At 49.8% G+C, this 16,496-nt stretch overlaps 1 protein-coding gene across 6 annotated transcripts in view; it reads right to left on the bottom strand.

Annotated features, from left to right (window-relative positions):
• The window catches only part of Eri3 (ERI1 exoribonuclease family member 3), a 124,859-nt gene that overhangs the window by 10,908 nt on the left and 97,455 nt on the right, over window positions 1-16,496 (bottom strand). For 5 of the 6 annotated variants that reach the window (XM_052177137.1, XM_052177138.1, XM_052177140.1 and 2 more), the window contains one exon: window positions 14,024-14,123. The exons of the other annotated variant lie outside the window; for it this stretch is intronic. In XM_052177137.1, the coding sequence (XP_052033097.1) occupies window positions 14,024-14,123 (100 nt within the window). The remainder of the gene's footprint in view (window positions 1-14,023; window positions 14,124-16,496) is intronic. 6 annotated transcript variants of the gene reach the window in all.

Genomic DNA, 16,496 nt, shown 5'->3' with positions numbered 1-16,496 from the left:
TTCTAGGGATCAAACCTGCTTCTGGAAGAGCAACCAGTGCTCTAACCGCTGAGCTGTCTCCCTGCCCTCTATGTTTGACCTGTGCTCACTCTGGCCGTGGCTTTGGCGAAATTCTTTCCATGCCATCCTACTGGCTCCTATGAGTACTTTTCCTTCTGCACACTCCTCAGATGTGCTGCTCAAAGCTGTCACTGAACCTCTTTCTTTTCTCTCCTTAAGCAGAATTATCCCTGTCCATCCTTGGGGCCTGAGTTGTCTTACTTAGCCTCTAAGTATATTCTTACCATCTCCACTCTTCTAGGTAAGCAACACTACTGTCACTCTCTCTACAATGGTGTATTTTAAACCATAATTCTAATCCTTTCACTCCACCTTAAACCCCTTCAGTGACCCTGGAGTGGGGAAGAGTGACAGCAGATACCACGGTCAAACGGAAACAGGGCCTAGTTAACAGCACAAGGCCAACACTGAGTCTCCTAATGCTGACAGCTGAACTATGGTTAAAGATGTCAACAGGAATTAAGCTAGGTAAGTGGAAAATAGAAACTTGCCTGCAAGGAGCCTGGGGATGTAGCTCAGTAGAGTTTGCCCATCACAAATGGAGATGACCATGGAAGGACCTCATCAATTCACAGCACGGAATACCAGGTGTGGTGGCACACATCTAAATTCCCAGTCCATATGACACAGAGGCAGGAGGTCACAATTCAGGGCTAATCTGGCTACATAGGCCATAATCTGGTTCCACAAGCAGCCAGGGCTACATAGTGAGTGAGATGTGAGATCCCATCTTTAAAAAAAAAAAAAAAAAAAAAAAGGAAGAAGAAAAGAATTTAAAAATGGAGGTCAGAGATGGACGCGGCAGTGCATGCCTTTTAACCCAGCACTGGGGAGGCAGAGGCAGATGGATCTATGCTATTTGCAAGCCAGCAGACCAGTCTACAGAGGAAGTTCTAGGACAGCCAGGGTTCTCTAGAGAGACCCTGTCTCACTCCCAACCTTCATCTCTACAACAACAACAACAAACCAAAAAAAAAAAAAAAAAAAAAAAAAAACAACAACAACAACAACAACAAAAAAAAAAAACAAGAATAAAGGTCAGGCATGGTAGTACACAGCTGTAAAGTCCACTTGGGGAAGTGGAAGGAAGTCATAAATTCAAAGAATGGGTTATATGAAACCCTTGAAAGTAACTACCATTTTTTCAGGTGGTTGTCGCTTTTTTTTTTTTTGTTTGTTTTGTTTTGTTTTTGGAGACAGGGTTTTTCTGTGTAGCCCTGGCTGTCCTGGAACTCACTCTGTAGACCAGGCTGGCCTTGAACTCAGAAATCCACCTGCCTCTGCCTCCCAGAGTGCTGGGATTACAGGCGTGTGCCACCACTGCCTGGCAGTTGTCACCTATCTTGTTATTCCTAGGAAAATACCTTCTTTACAAGATGTTGGGGAATCTGGCCATGTTTATCCCTCTGGCCTTGTCTCTTAGGTGGTACAGCCCTTTTCACGTACTCTTTTTTGTCTAGAAACAACCCCCTCATCTGGTACTCTTATTTCCTGGGACCCAGGCCTGTTCATTTCCCTATGAATTATCATACTTCAGCCCCATGTCTATGTAAGAATGGGCCCACTTACCATGACTCTTCTGACACATCCTGCTAGACAATACACTACTTGAGGGGTTATTTACACAGAGGCCCCTCAGCGCACGCGCGCGTGCGTGCGTGTGTGTGTGTGTGTGTGTGTGTGTGTGTGTGTGTGTGTGTGTACATGTATAAAGTAGAAGGAAGGGGAAAAACATGAGCCCAAGATTACAGAAGCACCTTTTTCAGCCTGCCAGATCCTTTATACGTCAAGGCTCTGAGTACCTGCCTCCAGTCCTTCCTAGCATCTTGGTTTTCCCAAGACTATGACAGCAGATTTCCACGGAAGGACCTCATCAGCAGAGTGGTGTTGGTGGTACCCAGTCCTAGGCAGAAGTGCTCTAGAGAACAGCTGAGCTGTGCTTAGGGACTCTGGGAATGGCGGTGGGGGGTGCTGGCCTTTCTAAGCCCAGTCCCACCTGGTAAATATTTTATCCTCAAGCTGCTCAGCTAATCCTTATTAATTTCAATACGCTGCCTTGCCTGGCTTGGCTCCCAATGCATTATTTATCCCCTTTGTTTGTTTGTCACTAACAGGTGGGCCCCAGTGGAGGCGCTGACTGGGGACAAGCCCACTCTATCAGTGTGGCTGTGAATTAATCATGAGGACTAATGGGAATCACCTCAGCTACAGGCACTTCCCTAGTTACCTTGGCTTGTGCTAGCACCCAGAGGTGGGCCAGGGCCATCTCAACTCCATTTAACTCAATTCAAAACAACACATTTTATTTATTATCCACCTACCCTTGTCAGGCACTGTGCTATGCTTTGGGGATACAAGATCACTCACACACACACACACACACACACACACACACACTCTTGTCCTCAGGGAACTTAGGGTCTAGCGGGGAGAGAGGTGTCAAACATCTTCTGAGCCAGTAACTTAATTATAAAGGTGATTAAATGCTGCAAAGAGGGAGTTTAGGGGACTGTGGGAAAGCACAGTGAGAGAAGAGACTCTAGCCAAGTCCAGGAGCTTAGGAAGGCTTCTCTTGAAAAAGGACACTGAGCCCTGAAGGAAGGACAGCCCAAAGTCACTCAGGCCAAGGGGGTAGGATGTAGAGTTGAGTAAAGAAAACAGAGGGGGTGTGGTGGTGCACGCCTGTAATCCCAGCACTCTGGGAGGCAGAGGCAGGCAGATTTCTGGGTTCAAGGCCAGCGTGGTCTACAGAGTGAGTTCCAGGACAGTCAGGGCTACACAGAGAAACCCTGTTTGGAAAAAAACAAAATCCAAAAATCCGGGGGGGAAAAAAAGAAAAAGAAAGAGAAAAAGAAAAAAGGAAAAGAAAGAAAAACAGGTTAGAAAAAAAAATGACTGAAGTGAAGTAGACAAGTTTATAAGGGAGGTGTGGAGTGTGGAGGGAAGATAGGTCAGCAGGGGCTGGAGCGGTGGCTCAGCAGTTAAGAGCACTGGCTGCTCTTCCAGAGGTCCTGAGTTCAATTCCCAGCAACTATATGGTGGCTCACAACCATCTGTAATGGGATCAGATGCCCTCTTCTGGTGTGTCTGAAGACAGCAATAGTGTACTATTAGACATTTAAAAAAAAAAAAATCTTAAAAAAAAAAAAAAAGGTCAGCAGCAGGTACACAGGGTAAGCGTCTAAGATGGCCTCCTCAGCCAACAGAGAGCTCAGTGTGGAGGCCCTTCCATGTGCTCCATCGGCTTGTGTCCTGCTGATTTTCACTACAACACCTGTGATATTAACACACATTCACAACACCTGGGCTGATTTTAAAAGCTTGAGTTCAGACTTTGTACTTAAGCCTCTTGTTTGTGGTATGAGGCTCCCTCCTTCAAAGGCTCTGATGTCCCCTGTGATGACTTGTGCTCCTTGCACACTAAACTTCAGTGGTATTCAAATCAGGGAATACAGGTGAGCACTTGGCCTGATCCTTATGAAGTAGTTTATTGTACCCGTCAGCTCCCAGAAGACTAGGGAGTCCCCCTTTGAAGGACTGATTGTGGTCCATTTGCCCTAGAAAGGTCCCAGGCAAAGATCAGAACATTGGAGATTCAGCTGAAAGTGCTTACCTCCCCTCCTAGAAAGAAAGAACTGCTCTTGTCTGAGGCTACTTGGTGTGGACCTAGAAGATTCTGTCAAATGTTTTCTAAATGAACTAAACAAAGTAAAAGCCCAGCCATCGCCTATAAGGATCTTTCCCCAAATACTCCCCTCAGAAACCTTCACAGAAATCTAACTAAAAGACTAGCACACTTTAGGGATTCTCAGTAAGCCTTCAAGTAAGCCTGAGTCATTGTCAATCCCCAGCAGAAAGAAACAGAAGTTCTGGTGGCAAGAATGACTTGCCCAGGACCACTCGACCTGGAAACAAGCCTCAACCAGACTGGGCTTAGCCTTGTCAACATACAAGATGTACTGTACTATCTATGTGGGCATTCCCCTAGGGATCCCTCCTGATGACCATGGGCCCCAGCTACTGAGAACAAAGCTAAAAGCCCTAGCTTATGAAGCAAGCACCGCTCTGTGAAAGCATGGGCCTCACTGTGCACATGCTCGGGGTTTGTAATTCTATTCAAAGTGGCCACTTGGAAAATCTATATGTCTCCAGGCTCCCCGTACATCATGGTGTCAAGTCCTGATGCAGAGGCATCCATCAGCAGCTCCCAAATGCCATGCATGGTCTGTGTACCACACTCCTGATCCCTCCTTGGATCTCACTGCTCTGGCTTAGCCTGACCTGTTTGAGGGCTTATAACTGGTGGCTTAGCCAGCCTCCTTTGCCACCCTCAGACTCAGCCTGTGGCTACCCTCACCCCAGCGACTGATGCCTCCTTTGCTTTGCTTTACCTGTCTCTGCTCTCTCAGAGCTAGGCAGCCAGCTTGGAGGCAGCTTCGATAACTTGCTAACGTGCTGCCCATGCTGTTCTTAAAAATTTATGACTGTGCAACATGAAAAATCCGGCTGAGGAACCATCATTAGCAGAGCTGCCTCCCTCCCCCACCAGAGCTGCCCTCGTAAATTGAGATTTATGACTGTGGCAGGCAGGGGAGGGGGGACAGTATGTGCTGTGGTAAGGATGTTGTGGAGGAGATCAATGAGGCAGCAGTGGGGCCTGGGGCTCCCCCCTGCGGCAGCTCCAATTCACCGCAGGCTGCAGTGATGACACCTTCAACACAGAAGGTGTCTGGCCAGAGGTGTCAGGATAATATGGATGCTGGATTTCCCTTGGCAGTGGACCAGAAGGGGAGGGGCCTAATGCAGAGTGGCTTTCTCTGCCAGGCACTCATGCAGGAACAGAACCTGAGGTCCCAGGTGCTAAGCACTGGTTCCTTAGCAGGATTAGGTAAGTCAAGAGGTCAAATCTAGTGGTGAGCATGATCCTTGCTGGGGTCCCCCTGAGTCACCTTCCTCAATTGGGACTGTGCAACTCACTAAGGCAGTGGTCCTCAGCCTTCCTCATGCTGCACCTCCTTGATACAGTGCCTCAGACTATGGTAACCCCAGCCATAAAATCTTTTTCATTGCTACTTTTATAACTGTAACTTTGCTACTGTATGAATCCTGATGTACATATCTGATAGTCCACCCCTATAAAAGGATCATTTGATTGCCATCTCCCAAGAGCTGTGAGCCCACAGGCTGAGAGGCACTAGAGCACTGAAGGGAGGCAGAGGGAACGAGGGAGCCTCCCGTCCCATTCCTTGGTAAGCAGTACAGGGAGACTGCAGGCATGTGTGCACAGGGCAGGCCTCCTCACATGGGAAAGCCTAGGGCTCAGAGGTGATCCCACTGCCCACCCCCAACTCTAGGCCCTCTGTTGGCTCCCCCCACTTACACCCCTGCTCACTTAGCCCTGTCAGCAAGGCCATTATGAAATTGGGGTTTCATTTACAGACTAATTAAACATTACAGCTTGTTCACAATTACAACGCGGGGATGAGGGAGTAACTAATTACGGAAGAAATGAGCTAACATTTATCTCTGCTCCCACCCTCCCTTTCCCCACTGGCCCCCACAATCTGGCTTCATCTCTGTGGTCAGTACATGCTCTATTTATTTCCTAGGAGTGAGGAACTGGAAAAGCCTAGTTACTTTTTCTCCTTAAATCCAACTCTTGTTCCCAATTATCCTGGGGGTGGGACTTGGCTCCTAGGGCTCTGTGCAAGGCAGACCCTGTGAATATGACTAAAACCTGCTAGGAGCCCTGTGATGGCATGTGTGGCTATGACATTTGGGGTAGAGGAGGCTCTGCTCTGGACTGCCAGGGTTATCACCATAGTACCATTGGACTCATTGAGTCTGCATCTTACACATGAGGATTTTGGAGTGATTGCTTAGATGTGTGTGACCACATATGTGTACAAGTGAACCATGTTTTCACTCCCAGCCCCAGGACAGGACAGAAATAACTAAGTGACTGTAGGTGGCGATGGGCAAAAGCTGGCCCACAACATGCCCCAACAGCCTAGAGCACATTTGCTACTGGGCAACACCATTTAGTCTCCTAACTCTGAAGCGGGGGGAGAGGTGGAGCTTCCATGGGCCTATGCTTGGCCTCTGGCCACATGCTTCCTCTAAGGTCCAAGGAGCCTCCTGGGGGCTTAGAGTGCCCCCTGTGGGCAGGAGTCCTGGGGTCCTGCTGACCTGACACAGGGTTTAATATAGTAACATCGAGTATAAGCGTTTCCATCCTTCCTGCCTTTGGGCAGAAGAAGAAAGGGAAGAGGAGGGAGAGGAGGGAGAGGAGGGAGCCGGCTGAAGGGAGGCTTTGAGGCCTCAGAACTCACATCAAACAGCCAGATCTGGGCCTAATTGTCTGACCCCTGCCCCTGCCTTCAATCAGCTCTGCAGCTTCTGCCCGCCCCTTGCCTAACTAGCAGCCATGTTCTCCTCATTAGGACAAGTTCCCCTTGCACATATGTCCTCGGACATGTGTCCCCAGAACTCCTAGCTCCCAGCCCTGCCTGGTGGGAAGGTACAGCAGGGACCCAACTTTGGAGGGGTCTCTGTGACAACTATACCCTAGCTGGCCCAAGCTGCATCAGACCTTGTCCTTGGGATATAGGGTCGAGTGCCACATGTTATGACAGGCTCCTGGGCTGTCTTGGTTGTTGTGTACATTGTATCCTCTGTATAGTCCCACTATCTCAGACACACAGTCCCCAGGACAGGAACCATCTGGCTTTTATCCCTGTGGCCTGGAATGGTGAGATCAGCTTGGCAGGGGATCAGAGACTAGGTCTTGGTCTATGTGCACAGCCTGGGATCTGAAGAAACTCATCTGCCCACTGCCCATGATGGTTCATTCAGTGGATCCAGCTGTGGTGACAAATGCAATGTGGGACAGGGGTGGTGCTCAACTTCTAAGGGGGAGGAGCTGGGTTTAAACTCTAGCTCTCGTTTTCTTGTTAGGCAACCTGAGGTGAACAACAACCTTTCTGAGATTCGGCTTCCTCTCAAATATCCCCGTCGCAAGGCGACAGCTGTCTCGGGTGCCACACTTGCAGCCTAAATAGAAAGGCAGGGATGGTACACAGCTGCTCCAAGCTGAGGCCCAGAGCCTCCACTAAGGAGGATCTCATGGTCCTGGATCAGGTGAGGCAAGTCTTGAGGAGTGGGGTTGTCACCTGTGTACTAAGGGCTGGAGGAGGCAGCTACAAATACCCCTGAAAGCAGGCTATGTAAGATGCTCTTGAGATCAATTTTCAGGGTGCAGGACCCACTTAGGATTCAGAGAGGGGCTGGTCAGCTCTAGGCCCTGACATTGTCTCTCACCTTAAACCAGTGTAATGACTTGCAAATATTGATGAAAAGCGCAAACTACAGCGATTGTGTTTTTCAGGGAGTGAAGGTGGGGAGAGGGGATAAGGAGGAAAATAACCTGCAATGAAGTCCAGTTATCTCCCATCTGTAGCTGTTCCTAATCCCCTAGCCCAAAGGAATCCAATGCAGTCCCTTATCTGCCCTGTCAATCACTCAATCACCGCCCAATGCTTGGTGGGCACCACACTCACACACATGCTCTCACGAACACGGGCACTCCACTGACTCTTGCTCCAACATTCCCGCCCACCCCCAGCCCATTACTCTTCTGAGTAGGAGCAGCATGCACGCACAGGTCCTGCCAGATGGATGCAATTTGCATAATATCAACGGTGAAGGCTGCAAGATCACCAGGGGTCAGGGCGCTGACATCCCCGCACAGTCTATCTGCAAGTGCTAATTTGGCCAGCATTGATCTGTCTTTCTGATTTCTTTGTCATTTGCGTCTGCGATGGTCTGACAGGAGATACAGAGAGACAAGGGGAGGCCAAGCCAGCCTGGGGCTAAGAAGGAAGGGAACAAAGATCATACTTTTATTGCATGGCGTGCGCGCATATGCGCATGCATGTGTACACACACACACCAGAACCTTCTTCCATCCATCAACTCATCCAAAACAGTTCTAACACACATACATGCTCAGGGGCCCCAAGGAGGTCTTGTTCAAGGAGGAAATTGTCCCTCACTCCCGGCAAGCATCCAGATAGGAAGTGGAGACCCTGCTGGCACCCGGGTAATTATCTCTTATGGCCACCCACTTTCTGGATCTTCACTTTCTCAAGGCTACATCAGAAAGGAGATGGGCAGGGTAAGTATGGGGAAAGACACTCTGTGTGACTCTGAACAGGAAGTTGGTCCTCTAAGCAGTGACAGTGGCCAAGCCCAAAATAGTAATGGTGGTAGTAGTGAGACACAGTTCAGGACAAGAGGAGGAAAGTCAGTATCTACAGGGTCATCTGGAGCCTAGACACGGGGCTTTTGACTGTCCACATTACCTGCAGACTCCTCAGCCAGAGTCCTTACATTTCTCCGTCTTATAAGGGGTTTAGGATAGGGAGCAGAACACTGCCAGGCCAGATGGCCGAGAGGGAGGCGAAGATGAAGCTCTTGAAACCAAGAGTCCTCTGCAGAGAGGGGATCATGGTCACTGACATGCAGAGGGATTTGAGCATTCCCAGGGGTGCAACACCCCCTCTCCCATCTTAGCCCCTCCCCCTTTCCCTTCCTACTGTGGAGGAGCTGGGTGATCAGAAGGAACTCCCTGCTGGGCAAAAGGAGGGGCTGGTGTCCGTTTGTGCTAATCCAGGCCGAGGTCTTCAGAGAGACCTGGGAAACTTCAAGGAGGGGAAGCCAAAGCTGTACTGCAGCTGAGCTCATTAGCCAGCACACCCCCACCCCCCGCCCCGCCCCAAGAGGAGGAGGGTGGGAGGCCCAGTGAGCTGGCGGCAGAGAAAAGGCTGTCACTGTCCTTTCTTCCTTTCGGTACAAGCGTCTCCCTGAGCCTCCGATTCTCCTGCAGTGACACCTCTCACGGGCACTAATGAGATCCATGCCACAGAGCTAATGCATTCTGACTGGACTCTGATAGACACCCTACTCATGTGGGGGAGACCACAGGCTAGAACTTCCTCCCACAGAGGGGCACCCTCCCCCCTGCCACCACCTGCCAGCTTAGCTCTTGCCAAACTGTGCTGGGCAGCAAGCTCCTGAGAGTCCATTTGGTCTCTGGCCATGCCACCTGTGCCATGAGCCTCTCTGCAGGACCCCTCAGTGGCAGAGCAGAGTGCTAAGACTGCAGGGCCGGCCCACCCAGCTGGGCATGGGGACTGTTCAGTCATTCTCCTAGCCAGCTGAAACCTGCAGTCCGTGGGCTCTGTCACAAAAGCAGATTTGACTGATCTTCTCTGGGCAGATTTCAGAAAGGAAAGAAGGGAAGAGACCCAGACTCTGCTGCAGAGCCTAGCTTGGAAGATTCTAGCTTGGTTTGTTCTTTTGTGGTACTAGAGACTAAACCTAGGGCCTTTCTCTTGCTGGTAAGTGCTCTACCACTGAGTTAACATCCCCAGCCTAAAGGACCCAGTTATTGCCTATAATAAATGATATCAAGATACTCTCCTTTATACTCCTAATATGAGGGCCTGGAAATGGGTGGGATTCCCTGGACCAAGAGGTGGAGAGCAAACTGTAATCAGAATAAGAACGTTCAGGGCCAGAAGAGGTTAGAAGTCAGCAGATGCAGTGCCCTGGCTTCAGGGCAGAGTGTTTTAACTGCTGATGGCTGATGGATGGCAGGGCCTGCCTTTCTTCCTTCCGCTGTTGCCCAAGCTTGGTGCAGGCCTATAAGGTTCCTATGATCTCATGGAAACTAGGGAGAGCCAGCAGGAAAGTTAGGCGAGGGAGATAGTTCAGTGGGTGAGGTGCTTTCTCTCAGGCACAAGGATCTGAAATTGAATCCCAGAACCCAGTGCTTTGTTTTGTTTTGTTTTGTTTTGTTTTTGAGACAGGGTATCTTTCTGTACCAGAGTCCTGGCAGTCCTCCTGGACTTCCTTTATAGACCAAGCTGGCTTTGAACTCAGAGAGTCATCTGCCTGTCATGCATCACCACACCTGGTTTGGTTTTTTGTTTTATTTTTTTCTTTTTCTTTTTAGATGTGTTTATTTTATGTATATGAGCACACTGTAGCTATCTTCAGATACACCAGAAGAGGGCATTGGATCCCATTACAGATGGCTGTGAGCCACCATGTGGTTGCTGGGAATTGAACTGAGGACCTCTGGAAGAGCACACTCTTAACCACTGAGCCATCTCTCTAAGTCAAAACAATCACAAAGTTATCAACACTTCAAAGGCACTGGCATTGGCAGGGCACAGGAGTTGAGACATTGGGCCTTGCACTTGGGTCTCTGGCTGTGGGACCCAGACTAACTCATGCCAGTTTCTTAGGAAGGGAAGGGCGATGTCTACCTTCACATGACTGTCAGGAAATGAGTTTATATAAAACAAGAGGAACACTTTGATGACACTCTGATGAAATGATAGAAAGGCAGTCTACTCAGCAGTCACTGGGAGGCCATCCTGCCTTGGACAAGCTAACTGAGGTGCTATCAGAGCCACACGATCAGCTTTGGAAGTTGCGCAGCTCTGCCACTGCGGCCTTACCTTGTACACCAGGCTCCCAAGGCCAAATCTGACCCTCCCTGTTCCCAAGCCTCCAAAGCCTTCCTGCCCAGTGTTCCAGCAGCTCTGGACCCTCCTTAGCCATTCCTGAACTGTTGTCTCCTTCAGTCTCCAATGCCGAGCTCAAACTTCTACCTGAGCTTTCTGTGGGCACCAGGTGGGTACATGTCATCTACACCAAGTCACCTATAGCCCTGTCATAATTCTCGACACACAGCAGATGCAAGGTAGGCAGTTAATGGCTGAAAGAGAGTTTAACCTGGTTCCTTGCCACAGCACCCTCCCACCCCAGTCTGCCCTCGTCCTCAGTGCTGCCCTGGCTCTCAGTTACCTTTTTGTGCCTTCCTTTTGGCCTCCCTGCTCTGTAGACTCTTCATCAGTCCTCCCCAAACAAACCAGCAGACCATTCTCAAACCTCAAATCAGACCTGCCCCTCAAACACCTCAAGATACATAACTTGGCTGGCCTTCCACCCACCTATGCTACCCCACAGCCTGCCCCCCTGTCCTCCTCCTGTCACCACACTCCACCAGCAGGCCTGCCTCCTTGCACTGTGACCACCTGCACAGCATCAATGCCATGGCATTATGGAAGAGCCAATCAGAACCTGGAGATGGCTAAGTAGAGGGATCTGCACGATTCTTATCCAGCATCACCCAATACTGCCTCATCCCCCACCCAACAATATACCATTCCCTACTCCAGCCTGGCAGCTCCTCACACAGTTAATTAGCACCATGTCACTGAGGACCAGCCTGAGTGGCCAGTGACAGGAGCTGACCCCTGACCCCAGGGCTGGGAAGCAGTCCACATCAAACTCTTACAGTGCGACCCTTTTAGCACGCACAGTAACTCGGGGCACCACCAGCTGAAGCTCATTAAAGCTGTCTCTTTGGTGCGAGGGCCATTAACCTCACTGCTCAAAACCCACGCCTCCCCTCCCTGCTTCTCCCAGCCCAATTAATGCCCTCCATGTTCCCTCCTTTCCAAGCACCCTTACCCACACCTCAGAGCTAGCCAGGAGCTGGCAGGGCTGCCCTCTTCATTCAGACTGCAGAGACCAAGTGCCAAGAAGGGCCAGTGCCCTGGCAGCCTCTGCCATTGGCAAAGCCATAGAGAGGGCACTCCCTGAGCACCTACCTTGGGATAGGCCTTATTCAAGTCTTTCCCTGGGCTACTTGCTGGCCCTCCCACTGTCCAGGAGGCTGGCAGCACTGCCTCTCAGCTGAGGGCTAGGGGATCTGCACAGAAGCTAGAACTATTTCTGGCTTCATTGTTACTCAGATCCATGAGCCAGAGGGAAAAATGTTCTTCCTTAAAGGACAGGCCACTTCAGGAGTCCAAACACAGGAGAACAGACAATGGAAGAATCACTCAAGAGGTAACAAAGAAAGAGTGGTGAAAGTTGTCCTTTCCACAAATACACCCTAGAGCAGACACAGAGAAGCAGAGTTTTGCTCAAGGCTGTGGAGGCTGTCTTACTCCAGGTTACCAGACTGCATTGCTGCTGCTCTCCTTCCTTGAGTTGATGCAAGTCTTCTCAGTGGTCCTATTCTCTCTCCTTAGCCTCTCCCTGTTCCTCACTCATCCACTGAGTCATTTAGTCACCTACTTTTCATCCATCTATCTACAAGCTTTACTGAACAACAAGTAAGAGCTAGCTTTGTGCAGCACAAATTGCTGCGCTGATTCTGCATCAGAGCTCTCATCACATCCCTCTTTCATTTCTAACGACCCCTCTGAATATTCCAGGAAGGAAGAATTGCCTTTGAACTAGCATTCAAGACCCCGATTCTAGCTGTTTACTAAACTTCCTATTCCAGTCTTAGGAAACTACTTACTGATGTCTAAACTTGTTTTCTCAATACACTAGTCTCTTTCAGGTCTTCAGGCTTTCTTTGTACACACATTTTCTCTGCTTTGTTTTTCTATCTAGAAAACGTATTTATCATTCAAAGATCCAAACTCGTGTCTGTGTGTGTGTGTGTGTGTGTGTGTGTGTGTGTGTAGTAAATTTCCTGCTCAACCCTAGAGATTTATCACCTAGTTGGATTTGTTGTCTCCTTTAGACTGCATGGGAACATTTCTATGGGTAAGAACAGCAGTCATAGCAGGGTACCCTCAGAGCCCCACGATTCCTGTCTCCCTGGGCCCTAGGAATGATAGAGGGCATTCCAGGAATCACTATGATATAGATGAAATAGAAGTTACCCCGGCAGATGAGAACATTTCTACCACAGCAGTTGAACACCTGGATGGCAAATACACATCTCAGGCTCTGTCTCTCCTTAGCACGTTCAGCACCTACTGGGCATTGACGGGAATATAAAGGATAAAGGGGAAAATTTGTACCAAGTGCTGGGACCTTCTACCATTCTGATGTCTCCCTCTAGCCCCTACTGATGATGATACCTTGTCAAAAGTGATCAAGTTCTAATAAGGTCATAACACCAGCCACGATCGCCCTGGCTCCACCCATCCCCTGGAACAATGCCGAAAGTTGCTCCTTTTTGTTCTTTGGAAGCATCTGCACACATACGCACAAAGTAAGAGACGCGGAAAGAGACTTTTTTCTGACAATTACCCACAGGCTGATGGCTGTTTCCATAATCAGACACAGGCTCTCAAATCAACATGGATGTACTGTTAGGCATACACTCTTCTAACAGGCATGCACAAAGATGGATACCTTATACTCAGACACACAGACACACAGGCAAGCTGTCACACACACAGACAACATGATACACAGTGTGGACACATATTCACACTGACATATCAGAAGCTTACAGAGCTGCCAACTCTGTGGAACTGCAGCCACTCCAGTCTCTTCCAAGCAGACATTCCAAGTGTTATACCCCACCTGTTACCCCAAGCGGCCCCTCCCACCCCAGGCACTGCTCAGTGGAGGCTGCTGATCCTGCGGGGGGAGTCAATACCCTGTGGACGAAGTCATCGGTCAGAAGGACCTAGACTAATTAAAAGCTGGTGAGGTTTAAATAATTCATCTCCTTAACTCCCATTGATCGCCAGTTTAGTAGCCACAGACTTGAGACAATATTAAACAGCCTCCCCCAGCTCCACAGGGGTGTGAGTAAGCTGACACGTACCAACATCCCTGAAGACACTGTGCAGGAGAGATAGGGGACAGCACTTTGAATCTAAGGCCACCTGTGAGTCACCCAAAATCTATATTCCAGTCTCCTCTGAAATGTTTTGAGAGGTCCTTTCTATTTGCCCCAAACCATAATATCCTCACTCTGCCCTCCCTACCCTCCTCCCTCCAGGCAATGATGAGAACCCTCCATAGGGTTGGGCTACTGAATGAGGCAGGGAAACCCTCTGTTTGCCAGGGGACTGAGGCATGCAGGCAGGGGACTGTCGGAGTTGCCAGGGGGATTTGTGGAAGGACTGACCAATGCCGCTGTGGGGCCGGCCTATGTGTTGCAGGCTGAGGCCCTTGTTCATGTCTAGTAGTCCATTCTTGGGCCAGCAGCCCATGGCGAAGCTGTAAGCCTGGAAGACAGGAGGTAAGACTGGTTACCAAAAGCCCCAACCACTGGGCAAACCCCACTCACCAAGTCTCCCCCCAAGGCCCCACCTTCTTCCCCTCAGAGACCTGCAATACCACCTCATTAGAGTCCGCTCACACATTCCCTTTCCCCACCAGCAAGACCCCTTCCTTCTCTGAAGTCTTCTTTCTCTCGGGCCCTCCCCTTCAGCAGCTGCCACCCTTCTGTGGTACCCCTTGCAGGGCTCTTCTCTAGAATTCTGGCTTGCTAAGGTCTTCGTTACGGTGAGTCCTCCCTTCATGAGAACATTCCCGAGAGCAAGCACCCTCCACAGACTCCCATGCTGGTCACAAAGACTGATCTCAGGTAGGACCCAGGAGATTAGTGTCTCCAAATTTCACCCCACAGACGGAAAAAATGAAACAGGAGCTGACCAACACCATGCCTACAGTCTGATACTCCATGGGCAAGGCTGTGAAAGGCTGTAAGTGCTGAGTAAGAGCTCAAGGAAAAGGGAATAAGGTCACCAGGTCAACTCATGCATCAGTGAGGGGAAGTACAGAGTGTTGTGAGGGTGAGGAAGGGGTGGGTGTGTGTGTGTGTGTGTGTGTGTGTGTGTGTGTGTATGTGTGTGTGTGTGTTTTCTGTTGAAGGTCAAGTGCTCACTTATGCATATTCAAAGCGGCCATTCATTGATCTGTACTTAATTGTTTTCCTGGGGTTGGGGAAGGAAGTGCTGGGGGCATCGATCTGCTCAGGCCCCCAGCAGCTCCACAGCTCCCTCCATTCTCTATCACACCAGCTGGCCTCCAGTGATCACCATCTGTGGGGAACATGTGACAGGACAGGCCCTACCTTCCCTCACTAGGGACAGGACCAGCAGTTTCTACCCTCACTGGCATGATAGGCCTAATGTCACAGATGAGGAAACTGAGGCACATTAGAAAGTGACTTTGACCTATGTGGGTTAGACCTCTACAGTGTAGCTGAGGTGGGTTTCTTCTTAGCTTGCCAAAGAGAGTCCTGGGTTTCTGGGAGTGGGCCTGAAATCAGATTAAACATTTACCCATTTCTTCACTTTAGAAGTTAAACACCAAGCTGACCCTCTTCTAAACAGCATGTGGGACACTGGTAATGCGAATAAAACTTGGGTGAGTTATGTTGGGTGATAGAACAAAATGCCTGCCAGCCATGCTTAGATAAGCACTTCAGTGCCCTCCTACTTCTGCGCCCAGCACTCCCACACAGAGAAAAGGACCCAGGATAGGGCCAGAAACAAGATGGGGTGGGGGGTAGCACTGTGTTGGGCCCAGGAGCGAGTGAGGGCCAGTTTCTTTCCTTTCCAGATTCAGGAAACCAAACCACCGGGCACTAGGAGACTAGGAGCCAATGCAATTTAAAACTCAGTACTTTCCAAAGCCATTTTCCTTGATCACAGAGGGACCAGCCACAGCTCAACTCCAGCCAATCCTCCTCTACCTTCTCCCAGGTCCCAGCTATAGCCACAAATCAGAAGCTGAGTGTGGACTCAAGGGTGGGGCTGGGGGAGCATGCTGGCAGGGGCTGGATGTGGGCAACAAGGGCTACATGCAGCAAGAGGATGCAGACAGAGCGGGACTCAGCCAGTAGGTGGGCACAGCTGGGGGGACTGCTAAGCATGCCAGCTGATGCTGGAGCTCAGTGGGCCAGAGAGCAGTGGCGGCTGCCTTTCAAGTACTTTAAAATCACTTACAAAGGCCGGATTAAACGATCAGAAATTCCATTTAATAGGACAAATAAAGAAATAACAATCTACTCTATCAGCCTGGAGAAGGCAAGCTGGATGGGTTTTTCCCCCCTTGAAAAAGGAAAAAGGGAAGGAAGGGGGAAAAAGAAGGATAATGTGTGTTTACTCAAGCAAAGAAAAAAATATTTAAGTGATGTCGGGGAGAAGATTGCAGTAACTAGTGAAGAATAACATCGTCTACTTTGCTGTCAAATCACACCCGAATTTCAGTAATAGATTCTCGGCTGACACTCAATTCAATTCGAAGGTGATCCTGCTTTATCCCAGCCCATCAAATATTAAACACTTGCATTAGCAGGTGCTGCCGCTTCCCGGCTTAAAGCGACGAGCGAGCGGCAGGGCTGTGGCGGCCCCTCCACTCTGCCTGTGGCTCGGGGACAGGACATCTCAACGTTATCTGCCCGTCATCCTGAGCCTTATCGCAGCTAAGCGGGAAGACCACTTCAGATAACATTAGATGCTTGCCCCATACGTCACCATGATTAGGTTATTACTGTAATTATGGCTCCCCAAGATGTATAGAAGGGGGAGGGGGGTGAAGGGCAGCAAAGACCAGGAGGGCCAGGCTGGACGGGGGTAAGCTAGTGCCCC

The sequence above is a fragment of the Apodemus sylvaticus genome, chromosome 3, assembly GCF_947179515.1.
Source record: "Apodemus sylvaticus chromosome 3, mApoSyl1.1, whole genome shotgun sequence".
Lineage (NCBI taxonomy): Eukaryota > Metazoa > Chordata > Mammalia > Rodentia > Muridae > Apodemus > Apodemus sylvaticus.
This window is presented reverse-complemented; position numbering and strand designations above follow the sequence as displayed.